This window comes from Periophthalmus magnuspinnatus, chromosome 4, assembly GCF_009829125.3.
Source record: "Periophthalmus magnuspinnatus isolate fPerMag1 chromosome 4, fPerMag1.2.pri, whole genome shotgun sequence".
NCBI lineage: Eukaryota > Metazoa > Chordata > Actinopteri > Gobiiformes > Gobiidae > Periophthalmus > Periophthalmus magnuspinnatus.
The window spans coordinates 26,884,651-26,907,822 of NC_047129.1; the positions used below are offsets into that span (position 1 = coordinate 26,884,651).

Here is a 23,172-nt window from a genome sequence, read left to right on the forward strand (position 1 = left end):
TCCTTATAGCTACATCTATCTTATTATCAGTCCCTTTCTCTCCTTGTGTGTCCCTCTTTCTCAGCTCTCCCTCCTTCGTTCATCTTTCACTCCTCCTCCCCTCCTTATACATCTCTTTCCCTATCTTTATCTCCCCCTCTCCTCTCCTCTCCTCTCTTTAACAAGCGCTCCTGTCTGCGTGGTGCTTGGTATTCACACCGCAGCGCTGACCCACTGAAAAACGCCATTAGCCATGCAGCTGTGGCGCCAGGAGAAGAGAGGCCAACAGCGCCCCCTGCTGCATGCGGCCAGCTGCTCTGGGACATACTAAATGTGCCAGTGCATTTGCATCTAGGATTGTGTGATCAGTGATTGTGATTTTTTTTCCGATCAGCTTTTGTGTAGTTGCGAGAGGGAACCATCTGCCTCCATTTAGTCTTATTGTCTTCTACTTGTTTGACAAAAAAAAATACTCATTCACTGAAAATAATGCCTTGCTCTTGTAATGCACTTTACAGGCTTGTCAAAGGCTCTCAATGTGCTGCACTGTAGTCATTATTCATTCACTTTAGGGCTGGAGTTGACTGAAGATACGTCCTGCTGATCAATTATGCAACTAAAAAAGGGGCGTGGCAAAAGCTCTCAAAATTATTATGTATCCAATCTAAAATTGTGCACAGAAGACAACTGAATGTAAGGTTCATGCAAAATCAACTACTGATGCAGAAAAACGTACTTAGTAACAATGTATACATATAAATACAGATTAAACGTAAAAAAAAAAAGCTTCAGCTGTGTCCCATATAAATCCTTATATAATCTAATTAAAATAATTAATTGACTAAGACAAATTTTGGTCAACTATGACACCACTGCTTGAGTATAAAGTGGAGTTTTACTTTTTTATAGCGTTTTTAAAGTGTATGTAGTTAAAGTAATTTATTCCAGTGAATATTTTTCTCTTGAAATATCAGATGAAGTTTTAGATTAGAAATTCCTGTAGGGAAGTAGTGTTGAACTAAGGATAAATGGGTAAATATCTTTTGTTACTATGCTGATGTTTGTACATTACTGGTAACAAGACTCTTTATCCAACACCACTCAAAGATCAAGATAAAACAATGAGCTGTGTGATTATTGGTGGACTGAGAGACTGACTGACTGACTCTGGCAGGCTTGTGGCATCAGTGGTAGTTTATCACCACCTACTATGGGAAGTGAATGATGAATAATGCAGTTCAAGGCAACTTTGAGATACAATTGTCAAGAACAGTGCATTGTCTGTTAAATATGTTGCATTATTAGGCTGTCCACATCTCCAAAGCTGAAAATGCTCTGTTCCACCTTATGATGTAAAACGTAGCTGTTATCTTGAAAACTACTGCTACATTTTATTCAGTAGAGATTGGCAATTCCCAGGTTGAAATAATCAAAATGATTCTATTGAAGGTGTATGGAGTTTAAAAACACAGTGGAGCACTTCCTGTATTACCACATGACATCACAAGAAGTGTTTTCAGCTTGAGAGAAGAACTCAGCCTAAATATGCAGGGTTTATGTGTTAAACATGTGTGAATGAAACAAAAAGCAACTCGTGTATGTTTTTGATGAGGAAACTACATTACCACATAGATCACAAAATAGCATCATATGGGCCTTTCAGCATAACATACATTTGAAACTTAACGTATATATAAAAAAGTTACAAAATGCTGCAAAACTTGACTTTCATGCATTTACATAAGGTTGTGTGAAATAAATAGTTTTCTGCAGGAATGGCCTTTGGTACGTGACACACTCAGTAAAACTCTGAAATAATCTATGCTGGAGCAAACTGATTTCACAAACGGTGCACACATAATTAGATGTCTGTGTGGGCTGGAGTAATGCTTTCCAATATCACAGGCATTTAATGTAAAGTCTCCAGGGGAAAGGATGGTCTGAAACACCAACTGTACATAAGGTTAACAGGGCTCCAGAGTGCGACCAACACGACGCCTAAAATTTTGTCCAGTGAGGCTTAAAACTTTTCTTGGGTGTGGCGGTGCACCCGACAGATCCTCTTTGCACCCCCTCCATAAACTGTATATATATATAAATGGACATAGCTAACCTGCTAGCCTCTGTTTTCCAAGTAGGAAGCTCCATCGACTGGCTTCAATTCACTTTACGCTGAAAAACTGTTGGCCCTTTCTCCATAACTGCTGCTGTCAGGCTCGTCATTCAGACCTTAAAATGTTCGTAGTATCCCGCTCTACATGATCTCGGCGTTTTTATTTCACTACTTCTCCGTTAATAAAGATATGAACGTTAATTAGACACAAATCGGGCGCCTTCTTTCCCCAAGGTTGCTCCTGCTAGCGTTAGCAAAAAGTTTGATTGACAGCGCTGCTGCTGCTCCCTGAGAATGCAGATGGCAAGGGACGTTATCTTGAACAGCCTTGCTCCGGATTGGCTTTTTGGTTGCTATGACACTCGAAACGTGGCTCCAAATTTGCCCCTTTGACCTTTAGCCTCGATGAGCTTCATTTGGAGGAGCTGAACGCTAAGGGTGACGTCACTTAGTCCACTCCTGTATACAGTCTATGATCCCCTCTAATGTGTTCTCTCTTCTCATTATTAACACAGTAATTTAAGTGACTTCAGTATTCTTTCATCTGTTTTAATTGACAACTAAAAGAAAAAGAAAAACTCAGTCGCTCTCTAGTCTCACCTCTGAGCAGACCGCTAAAGCAAGTGCGAAATGCTGAGGCCAATACGCTCAGGACAGCTCATACGCTTGGCTTTTTCCATCTATTTTTCATATCCCCCAAAAAATATATTTCTATAAGTTTAACTCTGTCATACAAAACTTAAGTTCAAACATAGATACAAGACTCTCTCTAGAGCTGCTTTTCACTTGTCTGTTTGTGATCAGGAGGTAACAGCTGAGAGGTGACAGAGGACCACGCTCTCCCTCCTCCTCTTTCTCACTCTCGGCTGTCAGCCTCTGTACGCTATGTCACAACACCAAACACAACAAGTGACTCATACAAGACCAGGCCCGAGATAAATGAGACCTGTTCACCCTTTGTTACGTATAGATTTTGCCATACAGATTTGTTCAGTACCAAGGATGAACAATGATAGTAAAGTTGTATTATGAATGGTGTACCCTATGTCACGTTTAAGTTGTCCTTCATGTGTATATTAAAAAATCCTTTGTATTTATTTGTTTTATAATGTCTTTTTAAAATATTTTGATTCATTTTTCACGTTTTAATATTTTATTGTATGTCACCATGTTTAATTAATAGTATATAATTGCTTTTTTTTGGGTTCATTTTGTGAATTTCATTTTTAACATGTGAAGAAGAGGAGGGTTTAAAGATGGGTTGGTTTATATAATGTAACTGTCAAGTGAAGGACTGTTCTATCTTCTTACTAGGATTCAAAAGGTATTGAAAGCTAATGGTGCGTTTCAGGCAACTGGGAGGTCGGATATTTCCCAGTCCCAGTACGAGTTCCGATCTCAGTGTTCCAGCTGAATTAACTCATATTCATATGTAAACAAATAGCTAATGCTAACCCCAAGGCTAAAGAAATGTGAATAGTAAACAAATGTCTGTGACTTATTAAATGACAGTGTTGTCCCATTCAACCTGTATAAAGTGTTTATCAAGAGTACTACAGGAACACAAACGATGGAGTAATACAGCGATATTCAAGATGACTAATATATTGTTATGATACATATTATTGTGAAATTGGTAAAAGTATTGTAATGTTTTTCTCATTCTCAGTATATGGACAGGCAGAGGCTGTACTAGCACTGATTAAAGTGTTTAAGTAGAGACGATTTACCGGTAGATCAGAGTCCTTTTAGGTTTAAACCAACAGGATTAAGACATTGAAAATGGCAACCCAAAAAAACCCCAAAAAACTTCAAGGCTGCCTCTAAAACATGAAATGAAAATCAGCCACTATGCCTAATGTTTTTTGTAATAAAAAATAAATGAGCAGGTCTACCTTGTATCTGGGGATGCAGGTTATGTTTGTGAAAGTTGGGGGGTAAAAAAAGCGTACCTTTAAAAATGCACACTGCTCTCTATATTTTGTCATCCTCAGATAGTATACAGAAATGCCATTATTTGTTTAAACACTGTGCTACAAATGCTGCCAACAAAAGCAGTAAGATATGGCTCTAAAGCTTTGCATGGTTGTCAGACACCATATGCACAGCAAAAGAATATTCTTGCCTAAATGTTCAACAGCTTAGAATGACAGGTTGGAGAGAATATGCAATCTGTCATGCTTTTTTACCACTGGAACAAAGTGTGCTGGTAAGAGATTTGTGTTAAAAAACAACAACATTCTCTCTCTATATATATATATAAATATTAATGAAAAGTGAAAAACTATTATACTGACCTAGAGTATGGATGGAATAATAGTACAAAGATATAATATAATCGTACCAGGGTTGTCAAAAGTATCAAAAATCATAGTAGTATACGCCCATGGACCACTATGGAACCTACCTGGGCAACTGAGAGACACACAGATATAAGACCACATGGTAAAATAAGAGAAAGTACTACGATTTTATGTTGAAAGTTAAATTCTATTGTCTAAAGAAAGTGTTTTTGATCATCATGTTCCATTCCTTTGTATCGAGTTCATCCGGTACAATTTAGTGTTAACAGCTAATTTTAATCTTTTCCAGAACATTGTAATAATAACATGGCTATTACCAAGGAGGATGTACAATTATGGTGCAATCATTTACATAATGATTTTTAAGTACTACACTTGAGTACTTGAGTAAGCCATTGTTGAACTTAAATCCATTTGCTGGATTTTGTTGAGGATGATTTTGTGGCACTGAAAGGCCCATTTGGTTAGAATGCTTTGCTTTAGGGCTGCATCAAGTTAAATGATTAATCGCTATTAATCGATTATTGGAGTAACTGTCAACTAATTTAGTAATCGAATAATCACTAACTGGTCTATATACAGGCTCCAAACATGCCATGAGGTGAAAGACTAAAACAAAGCATTTATTACATCAAAATGACACAGGAAATGGGTTAGAGAACATAAGTGCTGGTGGGTGCCCAAGGACACTACAACAGCATCTGTACTTAAATCTGCCTGTGCATTTGCTGGAAGCAGGATTTGAACCACAGATTTTCAGCCATATAATGACACATATTTGAAGCAGAGGGCCATAGACGGTGGTCAATGCACAAAATGATTCAGATGCATTGCACATGACACACAACAAAGCCGCTTGACCATGAATAAGGCTTGGGAGCTGGTGCACTAATTCTAGGTCTGTATCACAGTGTAATGTTTATTATTGAGGTTATGATCCTAGTACTTTAAGGCAATGGCTCCCAACCTTTTCTGTCGAGAACCCTCTAACTGTTGTTTCACAATCTGAGTGCTCCCTATAAATTAATTATAAATCTGTTTACTAGTACATTGCCAATTATATTTTTATTTTTTAATAAAATTAACTTACAAAAATTATTCTTAACATGGATGGTAAACTCACATGGTAAATGTACATCAAAGATTTTACATTCAAATAGCATTAAATTCCTTCTTCCGTTTAAATTTAAACTCATCCAATATCCCCCGGCAAGTGCTCACAGAGCCCCAGGGGTCCCCGTACCCTGTTGGGAAGCACTGCTTTAAGGTACGCTATGTAACTTTCTGGGGTTAGCAGGTCACCCACATGATTCCATGGAAATAGAAAGTTAAAACCGTACTTCGGAAAATTCTCCATGGGAATAAGCAAGAACAGAACCTTCTTCCAGGACAAACAAGAGTCAGGTTTGTTGAGATGCAAGTCCACTCAGAGTCGGACGCATCTAAAGCGCTTTTTCTATGTTTTTAGGATAAGAAACACAACCAAAAAAACTTAGTCTATTTTGTGGCTCAAAAGTTACATAATAGGGATGCACTGATACAGGTATCAAATATTGGTGCTAATACTGAAAACTTAGCTGGATTAGGTATTGGTTCCATGTTGGGCCTTTAATTGGATGTAATAAAACCATTTACAGGCTGTTTTTGGCCTAGAACATCTCATGATGTTTGAACATTTATATTCATAAGAAGCTGTTCAGTGAAGACTAAACAGCAGTTTCATAATGCAGTTGCATCTCTTGTATAATAAGGTGTTTTAAGAAAATAAGCACCATTTTCCATTCCTACATGGTATCTGACTTTAAGTATTTGCAGATAGTTGAAATGAACAGTGTATCAATGTTGGTATCAATATCAAAACTAAAGCTGGATCAGTGCATAGATAATACTTTCTTACTGCGAATTTAAAGCCACAGTATGTAATAGGAATTCGGTCTTATCTCTGGGTGACCCTCAGTCGTCCAGGTAGGTTCCATAGTGGTCCATGGCTGTATATTAGTCTATGTGGTCATATACTTGTTCTCACACAGATCAAGATCACTCTAAAGCTATTCAGGAAAGGTTTATTTCTGTCCTATGAATATGACTTTTTTTTTTTTAGCATCGATACTTGCTCAAATGAGTATGTAGTCAAGATTTAAGACAATTCTGTGGAAGGCTTAAGCCCAACAGTTTTCTTTCCAGAGGGCTGCATTTGGCCACCTCCGCTCTACTATATACGATTGTACTATTCCAATGGACTTTATCTGATTTTGTAATGTTTTCCCAACACAATTATAAAAGGCAAACAGAACAGATTTGATTTAATTTACCATTTTCATAACGTATCCATAAACGCGTGTGTTCTCACCGCATCAGTCTTGCAGATGGTGTTGGCGACTTGGCGGCAGAGCGTCCTCAGCCAGGCACTTTTAACCGTGTCCTCCCCGGTCAGCTGGAAACTAAACAACAAGTTCTCCTGTTCTGTGGGAGGGCGCACCACCAGGGCGAAGGCGCTCACACAGTCTGCAAACGGAGACATACAGAGAGAGAGGGACAGAAGCAAGGAGGAAGAGAGTTTGAGAGACAGAAAGAGAAGGGCAGAGAGATATACAGACAGAGGAGGAAGGAAGAGAGTTTGAAAAAGAGAAGGGCAGAGAGATATACAGAGAGGAGGAAGGAAGAGAGTTTGAAAAAGAGAAGGGCAGAGAGATATACAGACAGAGGAGGAAGGAAGAGAGTTTGAAAAAGAGAAGGGCAGAGAGATATACAGATGGCGGAGGGAGGAAGAGAGTTTGAGAAAGAGAAGGGCAGAGAGATATACAGAGAGGAGGAAGAAAGAGTTTGAGAAAGAGAAGGGCAGAGAGACATACAGACAGAGGAGGGAGGACGAGAGTTTGAGAGAGAGTAAGAAAAGGGCAGAGAGACATATACAGAGAGGAGGAAGGAATATAGTTTGAGAAAGAGAAAGAAAAGGGCAGAGAGACATATACAGAGAGGAGGAAGGAAGAGAGTTTGAGAAAGAAGGGCAGAGAGACATACACAGACAGAGGAGGAAGGAAGGGAGTTTGAGAGAAAGAAAGAAGGGTAGAGAGATATACAGAGAGGAGAAAGGAAGAGAGTTTGAGAGAGAGAAAGAGAAGGGTAGAGAGATATACAGACAGAGAGGAGAAAGGGAGAGAGTTTGAGAAAGAAGGGCAGAGAGACATATACAGACAGAGGAGGAAGGAAGGGAGTTTGAGAGAAAGAAAGAGAAGGGCAGAGAGACATATACATAGAGGAGGAAGGGAGTTTGAGGGAGAGAACAGAAAAAGGTAGATCAAGAAAAAGGAGGGGAGAAGATAGATGGATAGATTGAGAGACCAAAATAAAGGAAGACAAAGATCAAGAAAGGAAGATGGAGAGAAGGACAGGGAGAAGTGAGAAAGAATGAGAGGAGCAGATAGACAGGCCAGAAAAAGAAAGGAGAGAGACAATATTAAAGCAACTGGTTTAAACTGATGGAGGCACAACTACACGTCTGAGAAACGATAAAAGCATGAACACATTACGGCGCGGATGTGAGGTGGGACAAAGCGCACGGAAGAAAAGAAACAGATGGGCGATCGCGGAGGACAGAGGCGGTGCAGAGAAAAAACATGGGAGACAAATATACTTTGGTGGTGCGTTTAAGGAACATTTATCACAGACGTTCCCAGAGCAGCAGATGCAAGCATTTATCAGGCCATTGTCCCCTCTCCAATCGCACAAAAGAAAAACAGGAAGAACGTGGACTTTTATTCCTCTGTGCGGTCATCAGAAATACCACCGGCTACACAGATAAATAGTTTTAAACACTGCGAGATGCTGCAACGGAGAGTGGAGATTTTCGGGGTGCTTTACAATAAAGTATCAGCAGTAAAGAAACTATTACGGGTATTACAAAACTGCTAACTAGAGAAATTATAACTTAAAATCCAGTCCAGAAAAACGTGGAATGGTTCAGTAAATTCTCAGATTGGATGAAATTTGTTTTATTTAGTTAGTGCAACTGTTCAGTAAGGATAAAAAAAAAATAGCATCAGTTTGTAGTTTCACAAATTTTAGTTTGACTTTGTGAAAGCTGCAGTACAATCAAAATTTTCTTCAGTCAAATGCTACAGATTTTGAAGGCCCTTTGTTCTCTCCATTGTCTGGTACTAGGAATGTGGATATGTTTGTTTGTGTATGTATTAAACTTCAAGGTTAGGCTTATTAACTAGCCTTATTTGTTAATTAAATGTTTAAAGCTAAATAAACTCTGGAACTTTTAAATAGATACAACAAACTTCCATAATTACAGGAAAAGTAAAAAAAAAACCTAAAAAACCACCCACTTATTTCTGCATTGGTATTGGTTGATAGGGTTTTCAGTAGAGAAGTGCAACTGGGACAAAACATCTTTAGCTAAAAAAACAAGTTTAAAGTGGATTGACTGGTGTAGAAGACATTTTTTTAGAAGAGGTTTTATTTCCCCGAGGTTCCATTGCACTTGTTTGAAATCATCAACTTCAAATGAAAAGTTAAGATGTAAAAGTTGACAGTTAAGAGTTCTATGTAAGAGTAGGTCTGGGTAGGGGGCATTCATCACATTTATTTTCAGGTAAAATTGCACATCCCAAGTAGAACGCAATACTGTTGAAGCTACTGATTAGAACATGTAATAAAATAAAAATAACAAGTGTAGGCCTGTCACGATAATATAGCTAAACTGATAACACTGAAACTAATTTATACCAATGACGCAATAACCAAAGAGCAGATTTGTACAGATTTTTTATAATATGTACAATATTATAAAAAAAAATCATGAGTTGCAATAAACAAATAACAGAATGAAACACTTTAGTACTTAGTCCGCATCTGTAATGAGTCATAGAACTTATTAAGTCAACGTTTCATGGCTTAAATCTTATCGTAATGCCCAAAATATACCAACAACTTCTCAATATCGCAAAGAAAATGTACACACAATATACTGCCCCCCCCAAAAAAATATTGTTCCAGGGGTAACAGGCCTAAACAAACGTACATTTTCTAAACCAACCCAACTCAACAGTCACCTTCACCCTCCCATCCACCATTTTTGAGTCCGTGCGTCTTACCCTCTGTGTCCTGCAGGTCCAGCACTCTCCTGATCTGGGACAGGGGCATGAGGGCGATGTGCTTTAGCGGAGGCGGGGGTCGGGTCTGTCCCAGAGGACTCTTGAACGTATTGATGACTTTGTGGCGCTTCCGTGCGATCTATAAATACAGACACGGAGAGAGAGGCAGAGTGCGTGAGGCTTTGTGAGCAGACGGGACGCGCGGTTTAGCTGTGGGACCGGGGACGTCATTAGTTAACCTGGCAATTCGTCAATGGAGCAGCTCATTAATGAAGGCTAATTAGGAGAAGAGGGAAAGAGCAGACGCAGGGATAGTGTTTTTAGAACTGGACAGAAAGTGACTTAAATATTTTGCGACCTCTGCTTAAAGCTCAAGTGCTTACGGGGTTAATAGTCATGTAATCTTTAACGTGAACATTTAACATGATTATTTCTATAGTTTACTGACCCTGATAATGTTTTCATGCAAGAATTTAATAAGAACATTTTGTTAAGAAGCAAAACTGTAGTCATTTTTGAACATGTAACTTTCTCCAGGTGGCAAATCATCTGCATATTTATAGAGACCCCTTTTATTTTACTCAATTTTTGGCTCAAATTGTGGGTTTAGTATAAATATTAATCCTGAAACATTCATTTGATACTAGATCAGCAAGTTTTCAAATGTCTCACAATGTAAAAAGGTCTCGTCTTTTCGTATCCTGCAATTTAGCTTTTTCAATTGTTTAAGTGGAACTAAAAACTAAAATCAAATTGTAGCTACTCAACTCTGTATATGGTGTTTTAATTGCAGGTCATTTTGCAACTTTGTGTTAAAAAAACTGTCAAAAACGTGTGTGCTGCCATTAGTGGCTGCTGATTTCAAGTATGTGGTGACATCACACAGGACTTACAAGTGTGGATATTTGTTCGACCAATCACACTGTCCCTTGTATGTCCAGACTTCACAATACAATGGCAAATTTGTGTCTTAAGTTTTGCATCTCTAACAACTAAATAAAGATGTTGTATATAGTTAAAGCAGTTTCACCAAGTGTTTAAATATATAGCCCACAGAAACATTTAATGTAACAATTAATTCAAATATCGACTGTATTGCAATAGCACATCATACTTTCTCATAGCTTCCTAATAAAGCCATACTGCACACTAAGATGCTGCACAATAAGTCAAAGGCCGGTGCGAGTGATTATATTCAGCGTTGTTGTACGAGCCGATCGATATTAAACAAGGCCATGTTCTATTAACAATGCACATTAACATGGACTGTGTGTACAATTAGAAGCACACACGTGGATAGTGGAGATGTGTGTGTGTGTGACTGGCTCTCATTAGGGGTGCTTTGACACGTCTGATTCAGCAGGACCACCCACCCACGCGCTCTTTCCTGATAAATGCTCGGATCTTTCATTCCGCTCTGTTAAATGCTTTCTCTGCCTGTGTCAGCAACAGTGGACCCAACACACAAGAAGCTCATCTAAAAATGAGATGATGGACTCTGACATTAGAATTCTTACCAGTAAAAGCTACATTTGATTTGAACACGTCTACCTTGTATAGGTTATGTTTATGGGATTTAAAATCACAATCTTACATTCAGTTTCTTTAAGATTCAAGACAAATATATGAACTAATAGACAAGAATGGCAATCATTTCAGAATGTGTTTTCAGAGGGAGTAATTGTATTATAGTACAGTACATGTAATTTTAGTATAGGCCACAGTACTATTCATTGTCAAGAGAAGAAACTAAGACTTTCATTGCATAGATTAAACAATGGTTTTTTTCACTGGGTACTACATGATAATAATTTTTTTAATCTATTGCTTAAAAACGGTGCACTGCTAGTTGATATTGCTTTGCCTGCAATGTCCCACAGAATGGCATTACATTTTGAATATGGAAAAAAGCCACTCATAAAATTACCCATAATTGAATCAAAGTAAGTTGGATAAGTTTAATGCTATACTAAGGACAATTCCATGCAAAGCAATAACATCTCCATGGAGACAATCAGGTGGCAGACCTTACAAAATGCACCTTTAAATTACAGCTTTTTTGCAGTTTCCCACATGTGTGCAAATTGTTCCATTTTGTGTCCTCACCTCCAAGCAGTCATTGAAGAGGAACAGCGTGACGTTTTCCCCGCGGTCACATGGCTGGTCTCCCAGAGCAATAGTCTCAACCCTATAGACCAGACTGCGATGCGAGGACAGCAAATTGGCCTAAAAAAGGACAATAAAATGTTATACTTATGTCTGATTCAAAGGTTGCGTAAAAAGCCATTACGTGGTACTTACAGGGCACCCGTCAACTTCATACACCACATCAAAGATTTGCTTTTGGCCTTCAGTTTTTCTCTTGTCCTCGTTAATGTGTCTAAAAGAAACAAAATGCAGCTTTTTGAAATCCATGTAAGTGGACAGATAGAGCAGTATTGATAGTTACCATCATTAAGAATCAAATTTTTTTTTTTATCTCATCAGAAGCTAAGCAGGGCTGTGCCTAGCAAAAAAAACCCAAAAAAACGTTGTTGTGTAGTATGTCAAGACACTTCATCCAACTTGCCTACTATGAATGTGGGGTGTGTGAATGTTGGAGGTGGTTGGAGACACTCTGGCACTCGACCCCAGGGCAGCTGCGGCTACAACAGTAACTCACCACCATGTGCAGTGAAAGAATAATGCACATAACTGTAAAACGACTTTGAGCAACTGGAAAAGCACTATTTAAGCCTAAGGCATTATTATTTTCTTTTTTTCTGCCTATTTACTAATAAGAATACATAAAAAAGGATCTATAAGGACCACATTATGGTACAGTGATGGAGAAACGAAACAAATAGAACAAACTGACTTGCTTTTCAAAACTGTGGAACTAATTCTCTGCTGGTGGCCATATTTCTTCATAGTGTCATTTCACCTTAGCAAGCAGTTGATATTCATTTACAGTGTCTTTAGTTTTGAAAAAAGTCTTGGCGACATTTTTGAACATTTGTGTAATGACCTGAAGTCTGAATTCTCCAAAGAATCAGTAGAAAAACAGATTTTCAGAGCACACCAAAAGCAAAGCAAGATTATTTTCCTATTTTGCATAATATGTCTAGGGACGCACTAATCCAGCTTTTTTAGTTCCGATACCGATTTCGATTCTATACCATAACCCTAAGTATCAGACAAAACTGATTCAAATATTATGTAGCTGTTATTTATCCCACAAGCATCTACAGGATAGCTTTGTATAAATAAATGTTTTCTGGCTGTTATCGGCTGAACTGATCGAAACCAGTATCAGATCGGTGTATTAAAAACAACTGCAATTTATATAGTGCCCATCCATTCAAAACTCCATTGTCAACTTTTGAAAATGATACATTACTATAAAAAGAATAGGCTACTATCGCAATTTTAAGGTCAGGAATAACAAACGTGTAGGTCAAATCCACTCACGTCATGACTTCTTTCAGAGACTCGATGGCCTTCTCCAATGTTATCTTGTCAGGGTTGTCATCGGACGTGTGCTTCTTTATGTCTGCAAAGTTTGGAAGGACACCGAGATTGAATAAAACTTTTATTCTGACAAATTATGAAACAAGAGAGATAGGAGGAATGCAAGAGGCAATGTAATTAAGACAAGAGATTAATTTGTCTGAGCTATTGAAAAAGAAATAAGTGTTACCGTTCAGGAGCAGAGCAACACTGGGCAGCCTCTGCACAGGTCGAATGAGAAGCTCGACTAATGTCTGTCTGCCACACTCTGGTTTGGCCTGGTTTATCTGTCAAGAAAATGAAAACACGATGAAACGAGGGGACTCAGCGTTTTAGTTTTATGCAACTAAAATCTGGATGTCTTCCTGAAGATGTGAGACAGGCCTCGTCTGTGACAATGAAAGTGACAATCTGGGCTCAAACTGTTCTGTTTAGCTGTGCATATGACCGAAAGGCTTTTATTCTGCACTCTTCTCTTTTAGTGTTGAGTTTATTATCAGATTATTATTATTTATGTTTAATTTGATTTGTATTGTGATTTTAATGTCTTTCCTATTCTGTAAAGCACTTTGAATTACTTTGTACCATAGCAAGGTTTATTTGTATCGCACAATTCGTACATAATTTATTCAATCTCAAATTCTCTAATGTAGGGCTGCAGATTATAGCAAAAATTAGGTCAAAATCAAGTCAAATCGCACGTATTTGGGTATTAGAATGTCCGCTGTAAACAATAACATATCCTGTCCTTATTTTTAATTTTTTTTAAACTGCTACCCCTTTTGTTTTTAAACATCTGCAAACATTCTGAAATGCATGAGATTCTTACTTTACCAGTTTATATTTCGATTTTTTTTCTCAAATGTTAAAGGAACTGTATGGAAGATTTTGATTTAAAATTTCATAAACCAATCCCCAGATGCGAGGTAAACATCAATATAATTCGCTAAACATCAATTATAATGACGCTGATTCATAACTTTTCCCACTGAACATGCATATCTTACTTATTTTGAATTCAGTTGAACTTTACATTTATTGTAGTTTCTTCTAATAAAAAGCAGTTTCATGCCATTGTAAAATACTTTGTAGCTTGTAATAGGCCTACAAAGTTATACTCATAAAAATGTTGTTTAGATTTAAATAATGGATAAGAGAAGCTATAGTTTCACAGAGGTACTTTGGGAAACTTGTTTCCTAGTTTAATTTATCTGCTATTTGCCAGAACAGTGACTTTTTTTTTTTTTTTTAATCTCTTGCTGCTGTTTGGGTACAGTTGCAGTTGTAAAGTCCTGATTTAGTTTTCATTTGAAAATGATTTACTCCTCATCTCGGTTAAACTCCTGGTCTAAACCTGATTTAGTCCTTAGTCTGGGTTAAGTTTTATTTGACATCCTGGTCCAGTTCTGGTCTGGTCATATGGAGGAAGAATCAGCTCTGTGGTTACAAAAGGTTACAGCACCACATGGCAGATGGAACATACCTTGAGAAAAGCGTGGAAACGTGGCTTCTGTTTCTCACACCGCACGATAGTTTCTTTGCTCATTTCAAAGAAGTTGACAAAAGGTGGATAGGTCCTCACCAGGTCTTTGGACTGAAAACAAGAGCAAATGTACTCGTCACAACACATTATAAACCGTAATGTGTATAATACCATAATACAAAGTGGAACATGGGATTAAGTGCTGTAACAGTTCAAAGGTGCATGGTCTTGGTGTTGTGTGTTGGCAATTAATAACCCGCAGAAGAGTAGTACCCCTAGAGATGCACCAATCCAGTTTTTTCAGTTCCAATACAGATTCCAGTACTGTACCTTTAAGTATCTGCCGACACCCGATATCACCCAATATGGGAGGAGAGACTGAAACTTTATTTTTTGTTTAAAGGAAAAATCTTCTGACAAAACTGATCTAAATGCAGCATTTAGGTTATGTTTATCTCTCAAGTAACTACAGAATAACTTTGTATAAACTTTCTGGGCCAACTATGACCATATTACATCAACTTACAGGTCCAACCAGAGTAATGGCTGAATCACCAGATGCCAGTATTGGATCAGTGCATCCCTAAATACCCCCTTGTTAATGTTCTCTGTCCTCTTAAATAAATACACTATTGTTAACAAATGCATTGAACTTGAACTCACATATTTGAGAATAATATCTCCCACACTGTTGTCCTCCGACCAATCTGTCAGGAGGTCCTCCAAGTCACTCTGTAAAACATCAGTCAATTATATTTCAGAAGATTGTCCTTATGTGAAATTAATATGAACAGATATTACACATACCTTTATCCTCTTATGAACTTCATATATATCCGGGATGCTACCAAATATGGTCTTGAGTTCCTCTTGTGCCAGGATGGGCCCTCCTACTTGCCCCTCCTTTTCCAGTGGAATCTTGAAGAGCTGAAGTGGAAAAGAAAATATATTAAAAGCCCTGCATCAGATTTTTTCATGTATTTGAGTAAAATATGTCTTGCCCCAGTACAGTCTTGAGGTCAAAATAAGTCTGCATCTAATTATAAAGCATTTAACTGACCGATAATAAGGAAGCGCATTGTTAGCATGCCAGTTGTTAGCACTACCGTGACTGCCTCTCCGCTCTGGCCTCTGAAAGTTGTGAAACGCCCTTATAAACTCATCGCTGTGAATAATTAGAATGCTCAGAATCCATAAGGTAAGTGAGGAATAACTTTGCACTTTGACCACTGCAAAATGCTTAAAATTGAGTAGTTTTTCACAGCTTTCACGCCTTTAACTTACATGGAAGAAACTGAAATTCACTTCACTAAAAAGTATCTGGGTATCGAAATTTTTGACAACCTTATGGCTTAACAATACTGAGTGAAATGGAAACTAGATACTCATTTGAAGAAGTATACTAAAAATATACACAGAACAAAACTGGACCTTTTCTTAAAATATTTCGAGAGGTTAGTATTAGTATAAGATCAGGTGGTAACATTTATTTTATGTCAAAAGAAGCCATTTTATCTTCATTGTGGTATCAAAATCAGTATTGAGTATAGAGCCTTTTCCTTAGTATCGAAATGGAGTTTGGAATTTTAGTATTGTGAGAACACTAAAAATATAGGAGAGCTTTATGTATGTGGACCATCTGCCTAGAATAAACATTTTTCCAGTACTCTTGAGGAAAAATAGTACTTGCCCAGCTGTTGTTGCAATATAATAACAAGTTCGGTCCTCCAACAACATAATCTTTGAGTGCGGGATAATATTACTGCATCTTGTGGCATACACCTAGCCACTTCGCAGAAAGGTTTCAAAAACTCTCATCTGGATTCAAAGCAAGGCTGCACCGCACTGAATTATTTTCTTATTTGCTTAGAGAGAAGGTGCATCAGTGTGACTAAAATGCAGAGAAACTGATGAAATGTGGAGTATGTTTTGTCTATTTATCAGAGATGTGATACAAGTGGAAAGGTACAAGTGCATTCAATTTGTACATGTAATCGAGATTCATTCTTTGAACAGTTGACAGCTAATTCAAATTACAATTACAGTTATTATTGTTGCTGTAGTCAATCAATAAAATGTTAAAGAGGGGAGGAGTTTAGATCGGACTGAAGTGCATGTTAATTACTAGCTTGGGCCAATAGTATTGCATTGGATTATATAGTTCTTTTTTAGAATGATCAAAGAAAATAACATGTAATTTAGGCCTGTCACGATATGAAATTTTGAAAAGCGATACGACAATATAGACAGCATTATACCTAAAAACTATTCTTGAAAAAATTAGCTGCAATAAATTAATAGAAAAAATACTTTTCTAGTCAGTTTATATACGAGTCAAGTTATTTATTCAACCCTCTACATCTCAAGTCTGATTATAGAACAGAAATACACCAAAAAGTTCCTTACTTGTACAAAGAAAAAGTACCCAGGATAAATATTGACCCCTAAAATGTATTCTTATTCTTCCGTATATCATGTACTGAATGATAAACTGATATAGTAATTATCATGTCAGGTCTAATGTTATTATTCATTCACTCCACACTCGGTGATAAGCTACTAAACACACACACCTTATTCTTACAAGAAGGTGGGTTAAGTGTCTTGCCCAAGGACACAACAACAATTTCCACTAGAGCCACTGTTGCCCCACTGTGGCACCGCGTATGCCGAGAGTGTGGTTTATTAGTCTCAAGTACTTTTCTGTATAAATAGCTGTTTTGCAAAAGCTCATGAGTAGCTTGAGAGCTTTTGCCACGCCCCCTTTTTAGTTGGCCAATCGATCGGCGAGACAGGCCATTGGTCAACCATGAATTTCTTTAGTCGATGACAGCCCAAGTCCATTGTGAATTTATGGGCAGAAGGATGCTATTACGCTAAGGTTAGAGCTACCAGACGGGAGACCTAGAGGACGTCCAGAATAGTGCAGTTTATGGATGTAGCGGAGTAGTACATAGTGTCAGATGATACGGCACAAAAACATGCAGAGGGTAGGGTTGGCTGTCGACTGGTGGGTAGCTATGATCATCCCTAAAAAACTATGTGAAAATCTTGAGCTCACAAAAACAGCAGAGGCTAGTATAAAAAAGTAGCCAGATAAAATGGAGAAATCAGAAGGGAAAAAAAGCAGATAGCAGAGAAGAGAGAAGTTATATTTTTGGAGGGCGGTGAAAACGGTCAGGCAGGTCATTTTCTCCCTGGCTGGTTCGCTGTCCGACTCTGTGCTGGGACCGGGTGATAAGCGTGCACACTTTTAATGACTACAGCGCTGTCAGGGGCAACGAGAGAGCGTGAAGAGGAGGAGGAAGACTGTGTTAGCTACAAGCGGAGGCGGCTAGCTACCTGTAGAAAAGTGCCAGTGATAGAGGTACTTCCTTTGATGAGGGCTTTCAAATACTGCAAGATGTTTTTTGTATAGGTTACAAGATCAAATTGAAAAAAAGTTACTCTGGATAGAAATTGGACCATTGATCGCATCATTTTAAAAAGTAAATTATTAAAAAAGTAACTTTTCAACTGTTTCCATGGAGATGCTATTGGTTTGTCTGGATTTTTCCACATTAATGCTTTAAAACTATCTAACAGCGTGGTGAAAAAAGAGGTTACAGCTCAGATCTGTGAAAAGGTGCTTGTTTTAAAAAGGCATGTTTTTCAAGGCAATAAAACACCTGTATTTGAATAAATGCATATAAACTACCTGATAATGCTATACTATGGAACATTTCAAGTATTCCATGCAGGAGTCAGACAAGGAACAGACACTCCATCAGAAAAGTTACATAGTGCATATTTTTAAAAAGTGAGATAAAAAGGTGGTTGTACTTCAAAAATAAATAAAACAAACTTGACATATACCATTTTCCCAATCAGAGTATGACATATTTAAAATTTGAACCTTGGACGGGTCACTGGTAACGAGGAGTGTGTCACCTGTGCACCTCTGGACACTCCCAGGGTAAGCCACTGGTACAAGTTTATTTAAATAGGAATTATGGGTCTGCTCCCTCTACATCTTTGTGCATGTATTCAACAAAGAACAGATTGACAGTATTATTTGCAATTTCAATGTTCATTTCTGTACAAAGTGTGCACAGAAACTGGTAGCAAGTAGCATTTCACTATTCTGCACCTTTAACACTTTGAATAATTTACAAAAGGCCTTGAAACTAAAAGAACTGGTTCCAACAGGTTCGTTTGGTGACGAATAATTTAAACGTTGTATTGATGTTATGGCTGATCAGTTCACTGTCTTAGCCGCGACAACAGAATTGCAATCTAGTTCTTTCCTGGCTGTAAGTTTGTTTTTTATTTTGTGCAATAGTTGAACCTCAACCATGGTATGTAAAAGAACAATTTCTGATGCAATCCACATAACGCCTGAGGATTATCACTGAGATAACACAAAAACAATAGTTATTAGTTTATTTGTTGCTGCAGTGTACAGTCTATAAGAACCAATAAGAACAAAACTTGCGGTGTAATCTTATAAACAACCATATATACCTGCACTTTTGGGTTTCATTTAACGTGAGCGCCATAACATATACAGGGACGTTTTAGCACATTCTGGGCAGACAGTGAAACTACAATCCATTCCAAAAAAACAACTAAACATAGATATTGTTTCCTCATTATCACCAACCACTAAACTTTCCTCTACCAAATTCTTTTTCCATGTTAATGAGCAAAATTCATCTCACCCCAGTGCAGATATATTGTATAAGCAGCTCTTGTCTTCTGTCTGAATCCAATTATAACGCGTTTTACTGTCCGATAATCAGGAAGTGCATTTTGCCAACTTTACTGTCACTGTAAACTCCACTCTCGTCGTCTGAAAAATGTGAAGCACGCTCATAATGTCCCATGGAATCATTAGGATGATTGCAATGCATAAGGTAAATGAACTAGTTCTATTTTTCACATTGTTAAGACAGTAAAAACCTGGTACAGCGCCTTTAACACTTGCTTTATGCCTTTCCTGTTGTAACTAAACGTCCCATGAGTCGTATCCAGGGTAAATAGTTAGTTTTAATGAGCGGGGTGGTTGTCAGGGGCAAAGACAGAGGGAGGAATGGGGCAGAGATGACTGGTACCTGGAGGATGGTGCTGAGGATGTCCACGTAGTTGCTCTCCGTCTGGTACAGCTCTTTGGAGACCTGCCACCGCGCTGACTGCTTCGACACCAGAGGAGTGGAGCTCTTCGAAGGCTTTGAACTCTCTATAGGAGCCAGACCGACAGGGGAAAAACAAGCGTTAGCAGACACGAGAGTAGATTCCTCCGCTGTCGTCTTAATCCTAGATAAAAAGGATTTGGAGTAAATTAAAGCAATTTAATACAATTTTCAGTTTTATAAGTCTCTAACTGTGTTCAGTTTAAGAGGGGGTATTACACTTCTATTGTGTATTAGCTGACAACACATTTAGGATCACCATGTTACCTTTTATTGCTTTGTAAATGCTATATTCACCGAAAACAACACATCACTTTTGGTTCTGATGCTCTGAGCTCCCCCTCTCTTTGTTCTCCATGCTAACTCACACCCCCTTCGGAACACAATTGGCATGCATTTCACTAATAAAACTGTACAAATGTATGATTAAAAAAAAAAAATGCGCAAAAAAAAAAGTATGCTAACCGTAACCGATTTGAATAGGAGACAGGAAAGGGAGAGATCACAAAATTAGTCAAACATGCATGGATGGCTTATAAAACCTCTTCAGCGACATTTTTGAAGAGGGAACAATGATATAACATGGTAATACCCCGTTTAACATAACAGAACAAAAAGAACTGGTTCCAATAAGTCAGTTTAAATTAATGTCAGTCAATGTAGTAACTTTCCATGTGAGTTTAAGTAAACCTTTTGGAGTAGGCTGCATTCAGGTGACATCAAGACATACTAGAATTCTTATAGTTTAAAATGGAGAGGAGAGGACAGGTCAGAGTTCATACATTTGGATATTTCTTAAGAGTTACTAGAATTACATTGGCCCTTATGCTGCATCTAAAATTATGACAGACATTTTAATAGGTTTCATTAGCATTCTAAAATTTTATAAGTAAATTCATATTTCAAGCCAACTAAACACGCAACTTAAATAAAGTCACATTCTTTATTTTGGTTTACTTATTATTATTCAGCCAACATAATGGCTCCAACATTTGTTTTGTTTTTTGTTTTTTCCTTTACATAAAATCCCATCGTTCCAAATGAGTTTTATTTCCTGCTTTATTTAAATATAGTAAAACTTTTGTAGGATTAGTCTTAATTTAAAGTAAATCTTACAGACCAATTTCCTGTTCACTCAGTTCTGAAGTTCTTAAAACATAAATATTATTCTTTGCAAATATCTATTAGCCATATGAAAAGTAAGAGACTCAAGTAGATTTCTCTGAACCACATAAGCACATAACACACTTTACAGAGATTGCATAATTCATAACAACTTCCGCCTGCCATTCCTTCAGAAAAGTTTTTGTCATAAATCTTTTTTTAATTTTTATTTTTTAAAGATGCCTAGATTTGCCTAGTCTTTTCTAGTTTTGCAATTTTTGGTGAAGCTGAACATGTGCAGCAGATATGACATATGTAGAGGTATGTTACCTAGCAACCATAATGTTAACAAGGACCAAAATGTGTCTAAATTACACAATAGTTATGATTTCATTGACGATTTCAATAAAAACAAATGACTATTTATTTTGTTATATGAATGTTTAAAATGTCAGAAAAATGCCTGGATATAACAGAGTTGGTGACAGTTGACTTCTAGTTCCTGTATTATCCAACTTTTCATTTTCTGCTTTTCTTCACAAACTGCAACTAAACTGATGCAGCATTATGATAAATATTTTCCTCAGGTACTATCCCACCAAACAAAAGAATCATTGAAAAAATATATTAAACTGTCAAATGCACTTTAAGTTCCCAAATAATGTACAAATATATACTATTGGGGCAATAATGGGACAGGCTTGTAATGAAAATTCAGACTCAGACTAAAAGATAATTGCAGCTTTTGCGATTTGGTGCTCCCACCACAACTGTAATGATTATGTTGATTTGTTTCTCAGATCTATTTGTTCTTACCTTATTTAAACTATTATTTCAGAGTAGTTTGCCTTTCACTCCCTGACCTTCATTGGCTGTGGGCTCCTCCTCGTTGGCTGTTTGTTGGAAGGTACTGAGGCAAGACCTGGCTCTCCTCTGCTCCCTTTCTGTCCTACTCCTCTTCCTGTGGTTGGTAGAGCACCCCCTCACCTTTCTCCTGGTCACTGCCCCATCTCCTGTGCTGTCTGATCTTACCCTGACTCTGCTTTCTGCAACCAACATTTCAGTCATTTAATCTCCGTTTGAAGAAGATGTGTGACTTTATTAGGGCTGCACAATATTAGAAACCTTTGTTTTACAGAAATACTCTTCAACTATCATCACCAAATAAAATACTGATATTATTTAGATAAATAATCTAAATGTGTTTTGGAATTAGGAATGTTGCCATAGCAATAAAAAATTTAAGACAGCATACATCTTTTAAATGGGGAAAAAAAATGAGTAAAAAAATTGGCTTCAGGAAGGTGGAACCCATGAATACATTTTAAAAGGCAAGATTTTCTTCTAGTTAAACTTTAAATTTCTTTTTTCAAACAAATAGATTTTTGTCAAGCCCCTGAATAAAATGTATTATTCATGAAAATCAGTTTCTTTGTCATGGTGCAACATCAGAGTGAGAGAAGAAACTAGGTAATTTTAGATGCTAAAGTAGAGTTTCAACACAAATAGTTTTTTTTCTTCTTTCAGAATAAATGCCACTTTTGTCAATTTTTTTCCAAGGGGATTTTAAAGAATGGGAGAGTTTGACACCTTCAAATCATTTGGAATGTCCTTCATAAATGTAAAAATAAAAAAGATGATTTTTGTAAAAAGCTCGATTTTGAAAAAAAGGTTTTCTTTTACATTGTTGTGCAGCCCTAGTTTCTCCGCGTCTGCTGTTACCTGCCAGGTTCTTGCAGGTGTCAGGGGTGTTGGAGATGTCGAGCAGGGAGCCCATTGACAGCGAGTGCTCTGCAGATGCCCGCTTTCGGGGAGGAGGGAAGGGCGAGATCTCCGTCTCTTTGGTCAGCTGGGCCAGAGTGTCTTTGAGCCGCCGCCGCTTCCTGTTACTGGTGGGTGTGGTGAGGGAGAGGAGAGACACTGCCTTCTTCATGGCGGGGCTGTCGTTCTGATGGAAAAGTCATAGAAAATAATGGTAATACTTTAGAGCAGTAGTTTTTAGGCGCATACCCCAAAAACGTAAACTCTTGAATTAATTTGAATTCATAGGGGGCCAAAATAAACTAGTGTTAAGGAAATACTTTGTTTGTTGTATAAATATATAGTAGGCTATAGCATAGAAATAACTTCATTTCATCTTTAATCACTCATTTTTTGTATAGTAGAAGCAAAAAGTGCTTGAATAGTCGGGCATATTTGGATTGCCTGTGCAATCATAGTCTCACCATAACCCTGAGGGAAACACTGTTTTTATAATTTCACTTAAAGTATAGATCTGCAGATGAAAATGTATTCAGTCAGGCTGAATCAGATTTGTGATAGGAATCAAGTTCACCTTCATCTTATATCCTTTATAATTTTATGAGAGAAACAAAAATCAAGGTAAATACTTTGGTAACTAAGCAGTTAAAGAATTTCCCTTGCAGTA

General features: G+C 37.6%; 1 protein-coding gene across 4 annotated transcripts in view; it reads right to left on the reverse strand.

The window, feature by feature from the left end:
- The window catches only part of ect2 (epithelial cell transforming 2), a 66,488-nt gene that overhangs the window by 17,218 nt on the left and 26,098 nt on the right, over positions 1-23,172 (reverse strand). For all 4 annotated transcript variants that reach the window (XM_055221590.1, XM_033965559.2, XM_055221589.1 and 1 more), the window contains 11 exons: positions 22,467-22,692; positions 19,563-19,687; positions 15,277-15,396; positions 15,133-15,201; positions 14,470-14,580; positions 13,177-13,273; positions 12,948-13,029; positions 11,799-11,877; positions 11,604-11,723; positions 9,498-9,636; positions 6,746-6,900 (listed from right to left, as the gene is read on the reverse strand). In XM_055221590.1, the coding sequence (XP_055077565.1) occupies positions 6,746-6,900; positions 9,498-9,636; positions 11,604-11,723; positions 11,799-11,877; positions 12,948-13,029; positions 13,177-13,273; positions 14,470-14,580; positions 15,133-15,201; positions 15,277-15,396; positions 19,563-19,687; positions 22,467-22,692 (1,323 nt within the window). The remainder of the gene's footprint in view (positions 1-6,745; positions 6,901-9,497; positions 9,637-11,603; positions 11,724-11,798; positions 11,878-12,947; positions 13,030-13,176; positions 13,274-14,469; positions 14,581-15,132; positions 15,202-15,276; positions 15,397-19,562; positions 19,688-22,466; positions 22,693-23,172) is intronic.